Source organism: Apiospora hydei, assembly GCF_038363865.1.
Source record: "Apiospora hydei strain CBS 114990 chromosome Unknown utg000004l_segment0_segment0, whole genome shotgun sequence".
Taxonomy (NCBI): domain Eukaryota; kingdom Fungi; phylum Ascomycota; class Sordariomycetes; order Amphisphaeriales; family Apiosporaceae; genus Apiospora; species Apiospora hydei.
The window spans coordinates 9,184,300-9,198,926 of record NW_027117363.1 but is presented as its reverse complement, the minus strand read 5'-3'; the positions used below and the strand labels follow the sequence as shown (position 1 = coordinate 9,198,926).

At 51.9% G+C, this 14,627-nt stretch overlaps 7 protein-coding genes across 7 annotated transcripts; 2 read left to right on the top strand and 5 right to left on the bottom strand.

Annotated features, from left to right (window-relative positions):
* Positions 1–62: 62 nt before the first annotated feature.
* PG997_005350 (uncharacterized protein) lies at positions 63–602 on the top strand (the record flags this gene model as incomplete). The annotated part of the gene is made up of 1 exon (XM_066809665.1): positions 63–602. The coding sequence occupies one exon, from the start codon at positions 63–65 to the stop codon at positions 600–602; it is 540 nt and encodes a 179-aa protein (XP_066673283.1).
* Positions 603–1,146: 544 nt separating this feature from the next.
* Positions 1,147–2,811, bottom strand: PG997_005349 (uncharacterized protein; the record flags this gene model as incomplete). Its single annotated transcript, XM_066809664.1, has 2 exons — positions 1,147–1,845; positions 2,038–2,811. The coding sequence occupies 2 exons, from the start codon at positions 2,809–2,811 to the stop codon at positions 1,147–1,149; spliced, it is 1,473 nt and encodes a 490-aa protein (XP_066673282.1).
* Positions 2,812–4,806: 1,995 nt separating this feature from the next.
* On the top strand, positions 4,807–5,146 carry PG997_005348 (uncharacterized protein; the record flags this gene model as incomplete). The annotated part of the gene is made up of 2 exons (XM_066809663.1): positions 4,807–4,866; positions 4,976–5,146. The coding sequence occupies 2 exons, from the start codon at positions 4,807–4,809 to the stop codon at positions 5,144–5,146; spliced, it is 231 nt and encodes a 76-aa protein (XP_066673281.1).
* A 1,068-nt stretch (positions 5,147–6,214) lies between these two features.
* PG997_005347 (uncharacterized protein) lies at positions 6,215–6,787 on the bottom strand (the record flags this gene model as incomplete). The annotated part of the gene is made up of 1 exon (XM_066809662.1): positions 6,215–6,787. One exon carries the CDS (start codon positions 6,785–6,787, stop codon positions 6,215–6,217), a length of 573 nt encoding a protein of 190 aa, XP_066673280.1.
* A 960-nt stretch (positions 6,788–7,747) lies between these two features.
* PG997_005346 (uncharacterized protein) lies at positions 7,748–8,907 on the bottom strand (the record flags this gene model as incomplete). The annotated part of the gene is made up of 2 exons (XM_066809661.1): positions 7,748–8,586; positions 8,655–8,907. 2 exons carry the CDS (start codon positions 8,905–8,907, stop codon positions 7,748–7,750), a joined length of 1,092 nt encoding a protein of 363 aa, XP_066673279.1.
* Positions 8,908–10,595: 1,688 nt separating this feature from the next.
* On the bottom strand, positions 10,596–11,432 carry PG997_005345 (uncharacterized protein; the record flags this gene model as incomplete). The annotated part of the gene is made up of 1 exon (XM_066809660.1): positions 10,596–11,432. One exon carries the CDS (start codon positions 11,430–11,432, stop codon positions 10,596–10,598), a length of 837 nt encoding a protein of 278 aa, XP_066673278.1.
* Positions 11,433–12,996: 1,564 nt separating this feature from the next.
* On the bottom strand, positions 12,997–13,644 carry PG997_005344 (uncharacterized protein; the record flags this gene model as incomplete). Its single annotated transcript, XM_066809659.1, has 1 exon — positions 12,997–13,644. The coding sequence occupies one exon, from the start codon at positions 13,642–13,644 to the stop codon at positions 12,997–12,999; it is 648 nt and encodes a 215-aa protein (XP_066673277.1).
* Positions 13,645–14,627: the final 983 nt, after the last annotated feature.

Below are 14,627 nucleotides of genomic sequence, written 5' to 3'. Positions count from 1 at the left end.
CTGTTTCAATGAGCTGGAGATGTCCGCCGGGAGTGGTCCCCTCCGACAGACTCCAGATTCAGATGTCTGGACTGGCCAACAACGACGTGGGCGACAAGCTAGTCGAACCCGCCGCCTTTGACGAACACCAGGAGTTTCTGGCTAGGCTCTACAGCCTGAGACTGGCCGAAGACGCTCCCGATGTTCCCACTACAGACGAGCACGGCACACCGATGCAGAAGCTAAAGAGGCGCATGGGTGACACCACGAAGTCAGCCTTCATGGATAATGACAATTCCGGAGGTGAAGACTCGGGCAAGAAGCGTCCCTTCGGGACCACAAATAGATCAGCCCGGACCAAGACGCCACCCAAGAAAGCCCTTAATAATGAAGATAACGATAGGGAGAACATCTCAGGAGTTACCCACAACGTTCCTGTGAAGGAGAAAAAACATATCGACACATCCAAGAGCAGCACAGGTCGGTACTCGGGAAAGAAGTCAACTAAAAAGAAGACTTCCGGAGACTTTCCTAACCCGTACTTCGATTACGGGTACGATCATCATGCCGGAGTGAAGGGGACAAAGAGGCTCACCAAGATTCATCTCTTGGCCATACCGTAAGGCAACAGCAAATTGTGATGTAAAGAGCCAAGCGCGCTTAGAATAGGGCAGGAATCTATAATTGTAATTGTTTATAGAAAGTTAGATAAGGAATAAGATCACTTTCACAGCGACTTGGCAATAAACGCAGGAAGAATTCGTGAAGCATCAGGGGCTGCGTATATATCAATTCTAGAATGACTAGCCCACTCGGAAACCCTGGTGCCGATCGCTTGGGTGAATCTTCGGGTTGGTTGACAACGAAGTCGAGATGGTCAAACAGTCACAGAGAACGAAGACATGGAAGAATTCACGGTTGTTAGGGTCTCTTCGCGTAGCACGATTAGCCTTTTTCCATGGATCGGAGTGGCTGGCCTGGATGGGCAAGTTGGGGCAGGATTAGGCATGCATACGGCATAATAATTAGCTTACACACTCAGATGGATGTCAGCCCAACGGGCCTTCATCTGAGTGGTGGTGCAATAGTCTATTGGGCTGGCTACCAACGATGCTTCATATGCAAGCAGTGCCACTGTGCGGCACATCTCATTCCGTAACGACTACTCTACACTACGACAGTTGCTCTCTTGACAATAGCGATTTTCCCTCTTATTTTGATCGTGGGAGAAGGAAATTTGGTATATCCCTCGAAGTAGGACTCAGTACTCGTCACTGGTCTCCCAGGGTGGTACTCCGAGTCCAAGTAGGCAATCTCCTCACTCTCCTCTGCATACTCATCCTCCTCATACTCCTGCTCCTGATCATCGAAACTATCCTCTTCCTCCTCATCATCGCCGTCGCCCTCGTCCTCGCGAGCCTTCTTCTTGACGGCCTCAGAGTCGTGGAGGGTGTCGACCATGTCGTAACCCCACACGCCCTCAAGCTCATCAACAGAGGCCTCGAACGCAGGGAACCGACCGCTGACCGCGTCAAACACCCAAGCCGCGACGTGCGAGACGGAATCGCCGGGCGCGGTGCCGTACTCCTCCCGCAGCAGCGCAGGCTGCTTGCCGCCCCACCACAGCTCCGCGAACTCGGCGCTCAGCTTCTTGTCGGCGACGAGCTCGACCTCCTCGCGCCACTCGTGCAGGTTGGCGACCAGCTCGTCGTGATCGGCGTCGGCGGTGCGCGGCTGGCGTGGCTGCCGGTTCAGGTTGTCGCGCTCCGGTTCGTACAGGATGAATTGGTAGCCGGCGGCGCGGCTGTCGGAGTCGGGGGTGCGGCGGAGGGCGAGGCCCAAGCCGTGGCGCAGGCAGCGGTCGTTCTAGTACGCTGCCCGGGTCTCGGTTCGGGGCCTCTCGCCGTAGAAGCGCTCGTACTCGACCTGCGGGTCAATCCTAGTTGGTTACAAGAGTTAGTGAATGAACATGGTCGCGGGGATAGAGTAGATAGATAAGTAACAAAGAAAGGAAGAGGGCAGTGAGTCCATTTACCAATAGGCCATCATGCCGATGACCAACTCACGGCCTTGGTTGTCAAGCATCTCCAAGGCATAATCAAAGAAGTCGCTGATCGTGGCCATGCGCTTCGAGAGCGATCCAGTGGCTACATAGTTGTCTTTGCGATCGTCTTCATCCATGAAGGCAATCGGAGCCATGAAGACGGCAACCTTGGACTCGGATGGGTTGAAGCGAGCCATTGAAGCCCAGCACAAGAAGAGCTTGACATCCTGGGGATAAGTCAAACTGTTAGGAATCGTCGGAATGTCACTCTCATCGATGCGACCCTCGAAGGGGAATGAGTCGGCATGGTCGCTAAGCTGCCAGCTCGCGTGGCTGTCAGCGACCCAGGCGCACTCTTGGGCGTTCAAGTACTTCGGGGGCCAGACACGAGTGTTGGCTGAGAGGGCGAGGTCAGCAAGCTGCTGCGAAGCGACAGTGGCGGGATGCTGTCGGATCGTCACGTTGTAAGCCGGCTGCGGGCCGAGCGCGCGGACCTCGTCGGCGATCTCGATCCAGGCGTCGACGGCCTCCATCAGCGAGCTCGTCTCCTGGTTGCGCCCGCTCTTGGACTTCTTCGAGCTGCCGGTGACGGCGCGGCGTGCACGGACATAGGTATCGGTGACGAACTGGGTGTCGCCGGTCGTGAGTTCGGCGTGGGCCGGGCCGTCCCAGTTGACGGCGACGGTGCCCCAGAAGATCTCGGTGTCGCGGAGGGCGCGGAAGAGGTCCGCCTTGTCCACCAGAGTGGAGAAAAGCGAGCCGAGGGACTTGGCGACCGCCTTTTGCATCTCGGTCACGTTGGTGGTCTCGGGGCCGACGAGGGCGATGCAGATGCGCGACGTGGTGGTGGCGTCGCTCAGGGCGCTTCCATGACCAAGCTGGAAGCCGGGCTGGGTAAATGCTCTATTATATGATCTTTAGGACATCTTGAAGAAGCTTGTGGCTCAGAGATCAAGAAAAGGATGAGGTGGTGGATGAAAAAAGGTTGGTGCTTGGCAGTTGGTTGCGGAATTTTCTCAGATGAGAAGTCAGGTTGTGGGAGGAATGATGGAAAGGTTTTCCAAACCACCACAAAGAGGGCTATTAGTACCAATCAATCGAGCCAAATTGGATGCAAGATTTAGGATTTCGGACTTCAAATTCACCCAAGCTTCACATCCTCGGCACATAAATTAGATTAGCATAACGCCAGAACCATGGCTAGAATCCCCTATCTATGAGCATGGAGATCGTTTGTGCTCGACCTTTTCGTACTTCCCTACAAAGCACGGCTTTACTTATTCTAAAAGAAGCGTCAGATTCAGATGCTGTACAATAAGAACTTGCTTAACATTAGCTAGGATCATGTTGACCGATAACTTATTATGGGTGTCAAAGTCAAGGTTTATCCTCATCATCTGCTGCCCAGCTAGCTGGCAACCTACCCATGAAATGCCAGCCAGGGCTCAGATAGCAAACCACCCCATCCATGTTTGCCTAACGAAAAATCGATCTGACGTGAATATGCCCATCCAAAGAAGCGGACATTGGAGACTCCCGTTGGATGCTGAAATTTTACAAGTACGAACAGAGGCAGGCAGTAAGAGTGTTGAAACTAACCAAATGGGTGGCTATTGACATCCGAGTATGCGGGTTAAACTGGATGCGTTTCCAGTGAGCGAGCGGAGTGAGCCAAGGAAGTGGAAGAGATTCTCACTTATAGGTATGGCAGCCCCGGCCAGTACAGGTCAAGTGGAAGTAGCAGCAGGCAAGAACAAGCCATGTTTGCATATGTGCTTAGAAATGCAGAGGTCAATGGTTCGAGTCAGTGAGGAAGCAGCTTTTGATTTCCGATCCTAATAATAGACACCACCTTGGTCCAATGCCACATTCACCAGCCAATGCAAATGTGGCGAAGGAAAAAAGAAAAGAAACGTCGGATTATTACTAATTTCACACACGAGGAAGATAGAATTATGAAAACAAAAAGAAAAAAGAAGGAGAAAAAAATGGATTGGAACAGAAGCAGGGAAGTAATGTGGCAGCTCGAGTCAATCGTCCCCTGACCTGCAAGCAGGCTTGTTGCACCCTAAGACCTGGCCATGCAACGCGGAGTTAACGGGTCTATCATGTTACTAACCACTCAACCAAGTGGGTTCAGCACCTAATTGTCCGTGGCTTCTGTTTCTTGTTGGAAATTATTCTGCAATTGGGCATTATGAGTAGCTCACTTAGATTGTTGGTAGGTACATGTAGGTAAGTAGCTAGCTAGGTGCCTGGAGTACCTGCTGAGGGCCTTGGGTTTAGGTGGTTGAATAGGGGGGTTGGTTAGCTAATTAGTGCAGCGAGCAAGGCAGATTGTTCTTTTACAAGCAATGCGGTTGGTTACGAGTAGAAGCTCCCACTCATTAAACATAGCTACAGTGAAAGGCTGACTGAGACCTTACATGGCTGATACAGACCATCGCAAGATGGAATGTGACCACAGGACAACATGTCAGGCACAAAAACGACCAAACATTCTCTACCCGGCTGCTTTTTCTTAGACCATCCCGCACTTCGGCCACCTAGTTTGCGCTACAACGTCTCAGAACACGTTACTGTAATTCATTAAATCTCATAGACATAATTTGAAGTGTTATATAACATCCTGGCGTTTCCAAACCTATGCCCGGGGTGGCTCCTCTCCCTCCACGACCGAAACCTCCACCCTCCCATAACCCTTTCTCGCCCGGAAGCAGCAGGCATAAAAGGCAGTCCCGGACACCGCGCTGACGACGGCCAAAGACCCGTACAGCCAGACCATGTGCGGGTCCTGCGACACAGGACTGAGGCTGATCGAGATGGCGGCCGCGACGCCGATGGTGAGCTAAAACAGGGATGACACGACAGATCTAATAGTCCACGAACATCACGCGAAAGGGAATTGGAAACGACTAACTTGGTAGGAGCCTGCGTCTACGCCATATCGAGCCCCGTGACAATGACAAAGGCCTCCGAGAGCGCCACCAGAACATACGCCGGCGCCTGGATCCAGACGTGGATGCTCTTGGTGGTGTAACCACCCGGAGCGGGGGGCTGTCGAAGAGCTTCGAGTTTATTGAGGATACGGCGCGGGTGCTGCGGGAGGCGCATTTTACGTAGTCCATTCAGTGCCGACGATGTATGATTCTAACACCATGACTTAGACTTTATCAAATTGTGAAGAACTGGCCTCGTCTTTGTCCAAGATCTCGGTTCCTGTCTCCGCTCTCCGCGCATGATAGAGTCTTTCAGGCGACACCAGAAAATGGCATGGAAGGGACTCTTTTTGCAACATATGTATAGCGAATTACTTAAACCTGAAGAAATGTTGATCGTCATACTTGTACATCTGGAGCATGAACGGGTCCATGTCGCTGCTCAAGCCCAAAAACTCGATTTGGAGTCCACTGTATCCACCTAGATTGGGTTTGGGGGTTGCAGATATGGAATTTGCCTTGCTTGTCGTGGAAATCTTTTGGTTAAATATGGCGTCAAATTTCGACTCATTCATCAGATAGGGAGGCCAGTCTGGTAAACTGTCCAAGTCCATCTGCAGGTCAAACGGTGGCGTCTCCACGCTAGGCCCGGGCGGCGAACTGGGCGCCGGAGGAGGAGCAACTGCATGGCCCTGTTGCCCGGAACCATTGCTTCTTGCACCTGGACTCCGGCTGGAGCCGGCTTCTGGCGTCCTTTGCGTGGCGGGCCTATCAACAAACGTGCACTCCCGACCACTTATCTGGCAGAGGCGGCACGGAGGCCCTCGCTCCAGGCGACATGCCGACTTTCGGGCACGGCAATAGTCGCATGGTTTTTGCTTCTTGCTCATGTACCGCCTGGATTGACTGGCTGTCGTCGATGTCGACATATTCCTTGACCTTGGCAGGTCTCGTTGAGGTTGATCAGATGGTCGGGGATATTATGTCATGGTAATGCAGGGGCACACTAATAGCTTGGACAATGGATGTCTAGATAAGCCTTCGACCAAGTGGGTCGTGTGGCGGTGGCTGGCGTCGCAGCCACAGATATTCTTCTACCACTACATGCTAATACCGGTAGTACATACGCCGTAGATGCATCGTGCATCATAATGGCAAACTCTAATGGTTAGCTGAATCTTTTAATGATACATGCTTCATCTGTACATTCTTAACGCTTGATATCCCGAGCTAACCTCGCTTCCTTTCACACTCAAGGAGGTGCACTGGGCAACTCCTGCGCACCCCTATCAGACTGCGCAGCTTCCTCCTTGGTGCTGGCCCTCGCCTGCATATCCACATGACGCGTTATTACCGGTGCTTCGGTCGGCTGAGACCTGCCGTCCATCTCTTGGTACATCCCGTGCCCCTCCAATTCCGCCCGGGGCACGTTGGTCGCGCGCAGTTCGGGCTTTCCCTGGTAGGCATCGAGATGCCGCCTACGCCGTCGAACCTGTACTAGAATCAAGGCGACAATGAGCCCGCCAAACACGCAGCTGCCAACGGCTATGCCCGCTACCTGGCCTTTCGAGAGGGACCCCTGGTCTCTGGAGACAGTCGTCGCCGAGGTAGATTCAGGGTTGGAGGCCGAGGGGCTGCCGGACTTCACTGGTGCCTGCAGTGGCAAGGCATTGACTGTGTAATACCAAGTACTCCATGCAGGTCCTACCGAGTAAGTCTCAGATGACACCCCAATCATGTCCCCATTGCTGTAGCTCTTGTAGCCTGTGGGATGCGCCACAGTCTTAAAGCATACTCGTTTGGTTGAGTGCTCCCACGTCGCCATCGTATCGCATTGATATGGGCCCATTGGACAACACCAGGTTTGAGAGTGTTCCTGCCCACGATATTCGAATGTGGTTTCGCAAGCACTTTGCCACCCCTCCATACATGCTGTTCCCGTATATGCCGCAGCAAGGTCATACTCTGACATTGTCAACTGCTTTTAGTATTTGGTCCCATATTGACACGGATTGGCCCCAACTCACGAATATCATAATAACCACTCGGGAAGCATTTGGTCCTTAGGTACTCCAGAGAGGTAAAGGGGGTAACCCTGAGAGTGTTTTCGATGAAGTACACTGGCCCGCACATCCCATCATTGTCCCTACAGCCCTCCTTCGTACTACACGTTTCCACGCTGGGAGTAGTAAACGGAGTTGTCTGTGCGGGAAGCCATACGGTGTTGGTAGGATCAATCCCTTGTTCAGGAGTCTGAGTGAACACTGCGCCGTCCATTGTAGGGCTGGGTTCCGTGAACGATTTCCAGAATCTTGCCGGTATAATGCTGGTTTCAATACGGATTTCAAGTTGAGATTGTAAAGCAAAGAAAACCGCTGAACCCCTCCACTTGAATCAAATAACGATGTTGGCGCTAACAATGCCAAGACCCCTTTCGATATTGTAACGTTGCACGGCATGTTGGAGCCTGGGATACGAGTGGTCGACTCCAAATATGTCGGTTTCAAAGCCCTCAGTTGGGTAATCGGGCGCTTACGGATCAAGTAGACACTCCAATTATTACTTCAATCACCAATGGTACTTGCGGCTCAATGCACGCCATTGCCGACCGGATGCTACTTAACTATTTGAGATGTGGCCATGTACATGCGCCGCCTGTTTGGTGTGGCTGTCTGTCTTGTTGGGGGTTACTGCATGGTTCTCTTGGCACTATGTGCTACGGAGCCAATAGGATCTGAAGAGAGCTACCCCAGAGTTGAGGTCTCGGCCCGCCCATATAATAGCATCATCCTCCATTTGAGGGAGATGGCAGCTCATGCACAACCGCATTAAATCTCCCTGCCCCTTCCTCTTCTTCTTCGGGACTAACCACATCCTGCATGTACGCCTCCGGACCCGTTGTCGTCGTCGGTACCTCGGCGGGCCGGCTCCATCCGTCCATCTCGGAGCACATTGCAGACCCTCCTCCTGACAGCTCGGCTCGCGTGACGTCGGTCGTGTCCAACTCGGGCTTGCCGTAATACGGGTCGACTCCTTGGTCCTGGTCTACCACCGCTGTTTCCGGAGCCTGGAGTCCTCGGCGTCGCCGCCTGGTAGACACGTAAATCATGGCAGCAGCAAGCAACACCGCCAAGATGCTTGCGGAGATGGCTCCCGCCAACGAGCCCTTGGAGAGGTGCCGCGACCCATCTTCTGCGGAAGAAGACGAGGCCCCCTCCGCCGCCGAGCCGGAGCCCGTGGTTTCTTCCGTGGTGTATGCAATGGCCTCCGTAGTGACAGGCACTGTACTAGTCGTCTTCGCCGGGATCTGCAGCGGCAAAGCAGAAACCCAGTATTTATAGGGTCTTTCCCCAGGCGATGTCAAAATGACGACAGTCGACATCCCCGGCAAATCCTGGCGGTAAGCCATCTTGCGTACATAGCCCGTCGGGTCGAGCACCGTGCTCACGCACATTCGGATCGTCGTCGTGTCGTACGTCTCGGCCGCCGTGCATTCGAACTCGCCCGCGGGGCAGCACCAGACCTGCGAGTACGTCTGCCCGCGGTCTACAAACGTGGTGGCGCAGGCGCTGCGCCAGCCCGAGATGCACGCCGTGCCCGGATACGCCACGGAAAGATGGGTTCCTAACCGCCATTGTGTAAGTCAGCCCCGGGTTATCAAGGGCCAAGATCTGGAGCGCCGGCCGACTAACCTATGTCGTAGTACCAACTCGGGAAACACTCAGGCCTGTCAATATCTAGGGATTTGGCCGACAATAAATATGGGTCGGAGTACCCCGGGTAACACTCGTACAATCCGCTCCAGCAGTTCACAGTAGCCTCACACGACAAGGTGCTTCCATCTTTGTAGGGCGGTGTGAACGGCGTTGTCTGGGGCGGGAGCCAGATGGTATTTGTCGGGGACCCGCCGGAGAGAGGAGTCTGGGTGATCAGAATCCCGTCCATGACAAGAGTCGGTGTCCGCAAGAGAAAGTACAAAAGTTGCGAAAACCATCACGTTCGCGATGCCACACAAGTAAATAAAAGTCAACAAGAACCGCGATCTATCTCATTTTTGTTCCCGAGAACAACTTGCCAGGGGGCTACGACGTAAGGCAAGGGGTTGTTGGCGCTAAGGGTGCCAAGTCCCACTTCAAAATTGCGATGATGCGAAAAATGCCAACGTTTGGGATGCAAGGGCGCTTCGCAATGTTCGGATTGATGGGTGTCAAGCCCCCCTCTTATAAGAAGTATGCAGTCAAGGCAAACACAGGTCGGAGGACCGCTATACAGCTCAGCCAATAGTTACCAACGCGCTGATTTCTACGTACTTAGGTCCCTATCCGTTTCTTGCGCCTTGCGCACGCTCAACCGGATATTATACTCCATTTGATGAGATATAACTGATGGTGATCTATCCTATACGCAAGCCGATGTGTGAGGCACGCGGTTATTGTTATGGTTCCATGCCCTAATCGCTGATAACCTGAGTCGTGCGAGATGAATTAACGTCTGGATTGGCCCTTTCTCCGGTCTGTGTTCCGCCATCTCGACTCTCATTGGTACAAGATTCCACAGGTTCAAAAGACTAGTTAATGCTGGGAACACACGCAGTGAAAATTAGTCTAGTGAACCGACTCGCCATCTTCGAAATTGTATCTGATAGGTGATGCTCATCGCTGCGGCGCCTAGAGGAACCCCCAGCCATTGAGTGCCTTGATACCAAACAGCTGCTTGACAGGCAACTCAAAACCGAACCCTGGTGAGACTCACGCAATCTATAAGAAAGAGGGGAAGCTTCTATTGAGGACCTAACCTGTAAGTTACTTCTCGATACGACGGCGTATTTCACATATGGTCAACTCGGGGATTGGATATCATGACTGACTGGCCCTTTTGTCAGACACAGCTATCCTTCACTAATTTTAGCCATTCTCTGGACAGGTGGTGATCCCCTAGATTTATAAACCTGACAAGATGGCCATGTTAGAATCCAGAGAAGCGAAGCTGTGGAGTACTGCTCATATTCAATAGAAAGACAGATTAGTTGTGAAATCAAAGAAGTGATGCCGTAGACGGGATGTCATTAGTCTATAGAGTATCTCAATGGTCCATCTCAATCATCTGCTGGCCTCACAGTTGCAACCTTCCTATTGGCATATCGTACAAGCAAAGATTCCTAAATCCATGTGTTCTTCGTAAACTCTTGAGTAAGCACAGTATATTCCCGTTGCCATGAAACATGGGAAGACTCGTGAACCTGTGATCGGTGATGCATTCGTGGCTGTCTTGCTGTATCGTGCTACCATGCCCGAAGCCTCGTATGATCATGGTTTAAATGATCATGCATCTTGATATCCAGCCCAGCCATCGGAGATGGCGTTTTCCAACTCCAACACATTAGGTTTCATGAACTGAAAGTCTCCATCGTTTCCGGTGGCTGAATCCCGAATAGTCTGAATCATCCGTTCATCCTTGGAGAGAATGGCATCGAAAGGCTTGGTGGACTCCAACGCACGGATGTCGTCGACTAGTTCTGAGATAGCGAAAACCACGGAGGACTCCCGGGTAAACCAAAGCTCGTACTCAAGTTGCTACCTCTCCGTTCTGAGATATACAACCCATGAGGACATGGAAGGTTTGGTAATGTCTAATCACAGCTCGAGATTCGAGGTCTCCGTGGTTTCGAACTCGTTATTCAAATCGTACCGCTTCTCGAATATCTCGCCCAATGGGAGAGGATATTTGGGCAAGTTAGGAGGGATAGGATCGTGTCCCGTGGTTGTGAGCTCGACAATCGTATTGTGGTATACCTCTTGGAAGAAATCGAGATCCCTTGCCGCGCTCCAGCCAATGTCTTGGTGAGCCCTGACGCGCGGCGGCGAGCGTAAACAACTTTGAGTAACAAGAACTAGTTCGAGATGGCCGAAATCAACAAGCTTTGCGGCGGTGAATGCCACTATTCCTTTCTTCCAGTTGATGATTCCCTCGGGCGGGCGCAGATCAAGCTTCTGTAACCAAGCAAGATAGTTTTCCGCGTATATGAGATTCTTGTGCGGATATGTTGGGGTGCGGGCGGTCTTGTTGGATGAAGCAGGTTTCTCCGATTCATCAAGTCGCTTCTTCAACTCGGAAACCTCTTTGATCAGATCCCGGACGTCCGAATTGGTCTTTTCCCACTGCTGCGCATCGACCTGGATTAATGTCTGTGAAGCTGTACCGGGTGTTTCTGGGTTTACCTGCAGCGAGGCATTCGGCTGAGGGAAGTTTGTTCCGGTTCCAAAGGGGAAAGAGGTGGTAGTTCCCATCAAGGCGGGGCTGCCAAACGACGGTCGAGGTGTCGGAGGTAGAGAAGGGCTCCAAGCAGGTCCGAATGATGTCTTGGGTTTCTTGGCGGAATCCTCCGTCTTGACCGGTGAATCTCTCGGTCGCTTCTTATCGGCAGGCTGACCCGAAGGTCCTTCGCCTCCAGAGGTGTCTTCATCCGACATCGTGAACCTTGGGAAACAAGTCAGCAATATTTCCCAAAGAAGAGGAAGCGGGATGACGAACGATGACAGCGTGTCTGTGACGCTGATCAGAATTGCTTGTGGTTTCGGATCATTGGACTCCGCAGTCGCCAGAATGTTGCAGTGTGGAAGGGTGGAAGTGTGGGATTTGGCAATTGATTGTGGTTTTGGAACAATTTTGTTTGGTGCTGCCTGTGAAAGAATTGTGAAGAAAGGAAGCAATGGTGGTTCGTTCTGGGGAAGGAGCAGTGGTTGCCGTGGGGAGTATGTGGCCTAAGGCAGGAACGACGCAAGCCCAGTAGGTGAGGCCGAAACACACTGGAGGAAGTGGGCTCAATCTTCAGACGGGAAAGTGTCAGGGCAGTTGGCAGTTGTTGGTTGCTGCTATTATTGAGGACAATCTTGCAGCATGTATTCTGTTTCGGATCTGCTCTTAAGCGTAAGTAAGCGATTTGGCCAAGTCATTGATGAAGTGTCGAGATTGTGATTATGTTTACAATCAACGCGAAGTAGTAATGCATCAGATACAACGTTATTTAATGGACCATGGCAATGGAAGTAAATTTATATTGTTCATCTGTCTCATGACCAGAAGCCTTGCTCTCACTGCTGCTGGACTGCAACCTCAAATTGTTGCAACAATACTAAAAATATCCATCCCCATCAAGATATCGTCAAATAGCTCGTGACCACCCAGACGTCGCCACTGGCGCAGGCTGAAAACAAGCCACCCCGAAGACGAAAGTCATCCCTTGTATTCTGCCCATCCCTCCTGTATGGCTGTCAGAAGCGAACCGACGTTGGGCACCGTAAATACTGGTTTGACTTTATACGCATGGTTGCTCATACAGTAAATTATGTGGACGTTGGACGTCCTCGCTGGAACGAAAGCCTCCCTTGGAAGGGCCGCAAGTTTGATAAGATCGAAGCCCGCGCCCACTACGCTGGGAACTGTTAGCGGCCAATTAGTGTGTCCATCGGCTCCTTTTCGATTCTCGCCTTCGTTACAATGTACTAGCCAGCGAGCTTTCGATGGTGTGGTGACATCCATAACGACATGGAAGCCCGTCCAGTGGACTGGATCGGCTGCTTGGGGCTGGTCTACAAATAGACGCCCTAGTGGAAGGACGTAACGGGGCAGTTTCGGCTGCCGTGGTGGTAGCTGCCGTGGTTCCAACTTAAGAACGTTGTTACGGTAGGCTTGCTCGTGGGATGGTCTGGCTAAATCGCCGCCCTCGTTGTCGTGACCTCGCTTTTCCCTCGACTTTTCGATATATGCGGAAGTCGGACACTGTCAACGGCTATGTAGTATGTTGCGCCGAGAGACTTGAATATATCGTATTCGTGGAATCGAAGAATGGCGTTGTTATACTGGGCTATTCCTAACGGAGGACGGAAGTCAAGACTCTTAAACCAAGAAAGGTAATGCACATCATGAACTTGCAGCATGCCAGTATTGTCGATGATCCCTTGGTCTGTAACATGTCCGGTGTTTTGGGACTTCCTGGGAACAGCATCCCCTGAAGCCGGGAGTGTACCAGGGCGCTTATGGGCGATACCTGATATCATCGGAATTGGCCTCGACTTGTACACCCTGAACAGCAGCAGGTTGATCTCCCCCAACGCCTTGTTCAGCCATATGGTCCAATTCCTGGAGACACTTGGCCATAGCAGCTAGTGTCTGATGCACCTTGGTAGTGTGTTGAGTCGTCTTGCGATTAACGGCATCAAGTTGTATCTGCAAGCTGTCTTTGCAGTTGACGATTTCTTGCGTGATTCGGTCGTCGACGCGAGCCACCTCACCCAGCGCCTTCTTGATGACATTGGTCTCTACTTCCTGGATCGAATTTTTGGTTTCTGCCAACTGGCCATCGCACTGGTGCAGCTGTTTCTCGAATCCTTGGTGGGCATTGAGGATAGCCTGCAGAGTGTTGCCCTGCTGAGCGATTTCCCCATTGTGGCGCCTGACATGGTTGGGGATGCTGTCTGTGACGAAGCGGTTGTCTCCCGTAACGAATGTCTGGGAGGCACAGGCGTCTTTGTGTCGCTTATCGGCTGTTCGCGGCTCGTCTTCATCGCTGTCTAGGTAAAAGACATGCTTGGAAGCGCGGAGATGCTTGCTCAGGCGATCTCCAGGGGATCCCTCCAGGCCCAGGCGCTTCCGGCCCTTACTTGAACCGGTCGAACCCGACATTTTGGCACGAGTCCTGTTTAGTAGTTGGCGTTGTCAGTAATGATGATATGTAGTTGGGCTTGGTGATTATATCAGTACTTACCTACTTGGAAGGCGCGAAATCAGAAAGTGCAAGTCATAGGAGAGAAGGTGCAAGGTGGCGATGCTTGTTCGGCTGGAGCAATCTGCAGAGTGGTAACAACGCCTATAAAGTGTCAGACGCAAGAAGGTCGCGGGGAGAATGAGAGGAGTTCGGGCAGCAGGACCAAGTCCAGTGAGAACCCGTTGAAACTGAAATCTCTAGGAGCTTGGGTGATGGACCTCCTCGTAGAAAGGTACGAATAAACGAAAGGAAGAGGTGTGTGTATGTGTGTGCGTGATAGGTAAATGACAGAGGTGAAGCGAGATATGGATGTACTTACGAGAAACTGATCTGGTCAACAGCTTACCAACTCGCCTGGGTGTATGCAATTGACACTCTGTAGGAGTCTGAGAAATGGTTCGCTTGGAATCAAAAGGTTGGGAGAACTTCAATCCGTAGACATTGAAGCTGTGTTGAGTGGGTGTATACGAGAGAAAGTGGTGGGCAACACACATGCACCACGATGCGAATTGCGGATGAGAAGTCGGATCGGTTGCCTGGTTTGAGAAACGAGGAAAATCCAGCCTCCCTGATGGAGTTCAAAACGGTCAGAAAAATGTCAGGCCTCACCCGAAAAGAAAAGCAGGTGTTGCGGAAGGCACGCCCAGTCAAGAAATCTGGCCCCACTGAGGATGTTTGGATTGAGAAGTCACGATGGGAAAGTTCAATGGCCAAAACAAGTTGCTATTAACACCAGCTCTTGCTAAGCTCAAGGTACACCGAGTTCAATTCTTCTGCTTCCGATGCATTCGTATCTCACCAAACGACATCCCTAATTATACATTACAACCCAGCGTCGAGGCCAACGACAATGACTGCATATCAATCGTATATCCAGACAATTGCGGTCCCTTTCCGTGGC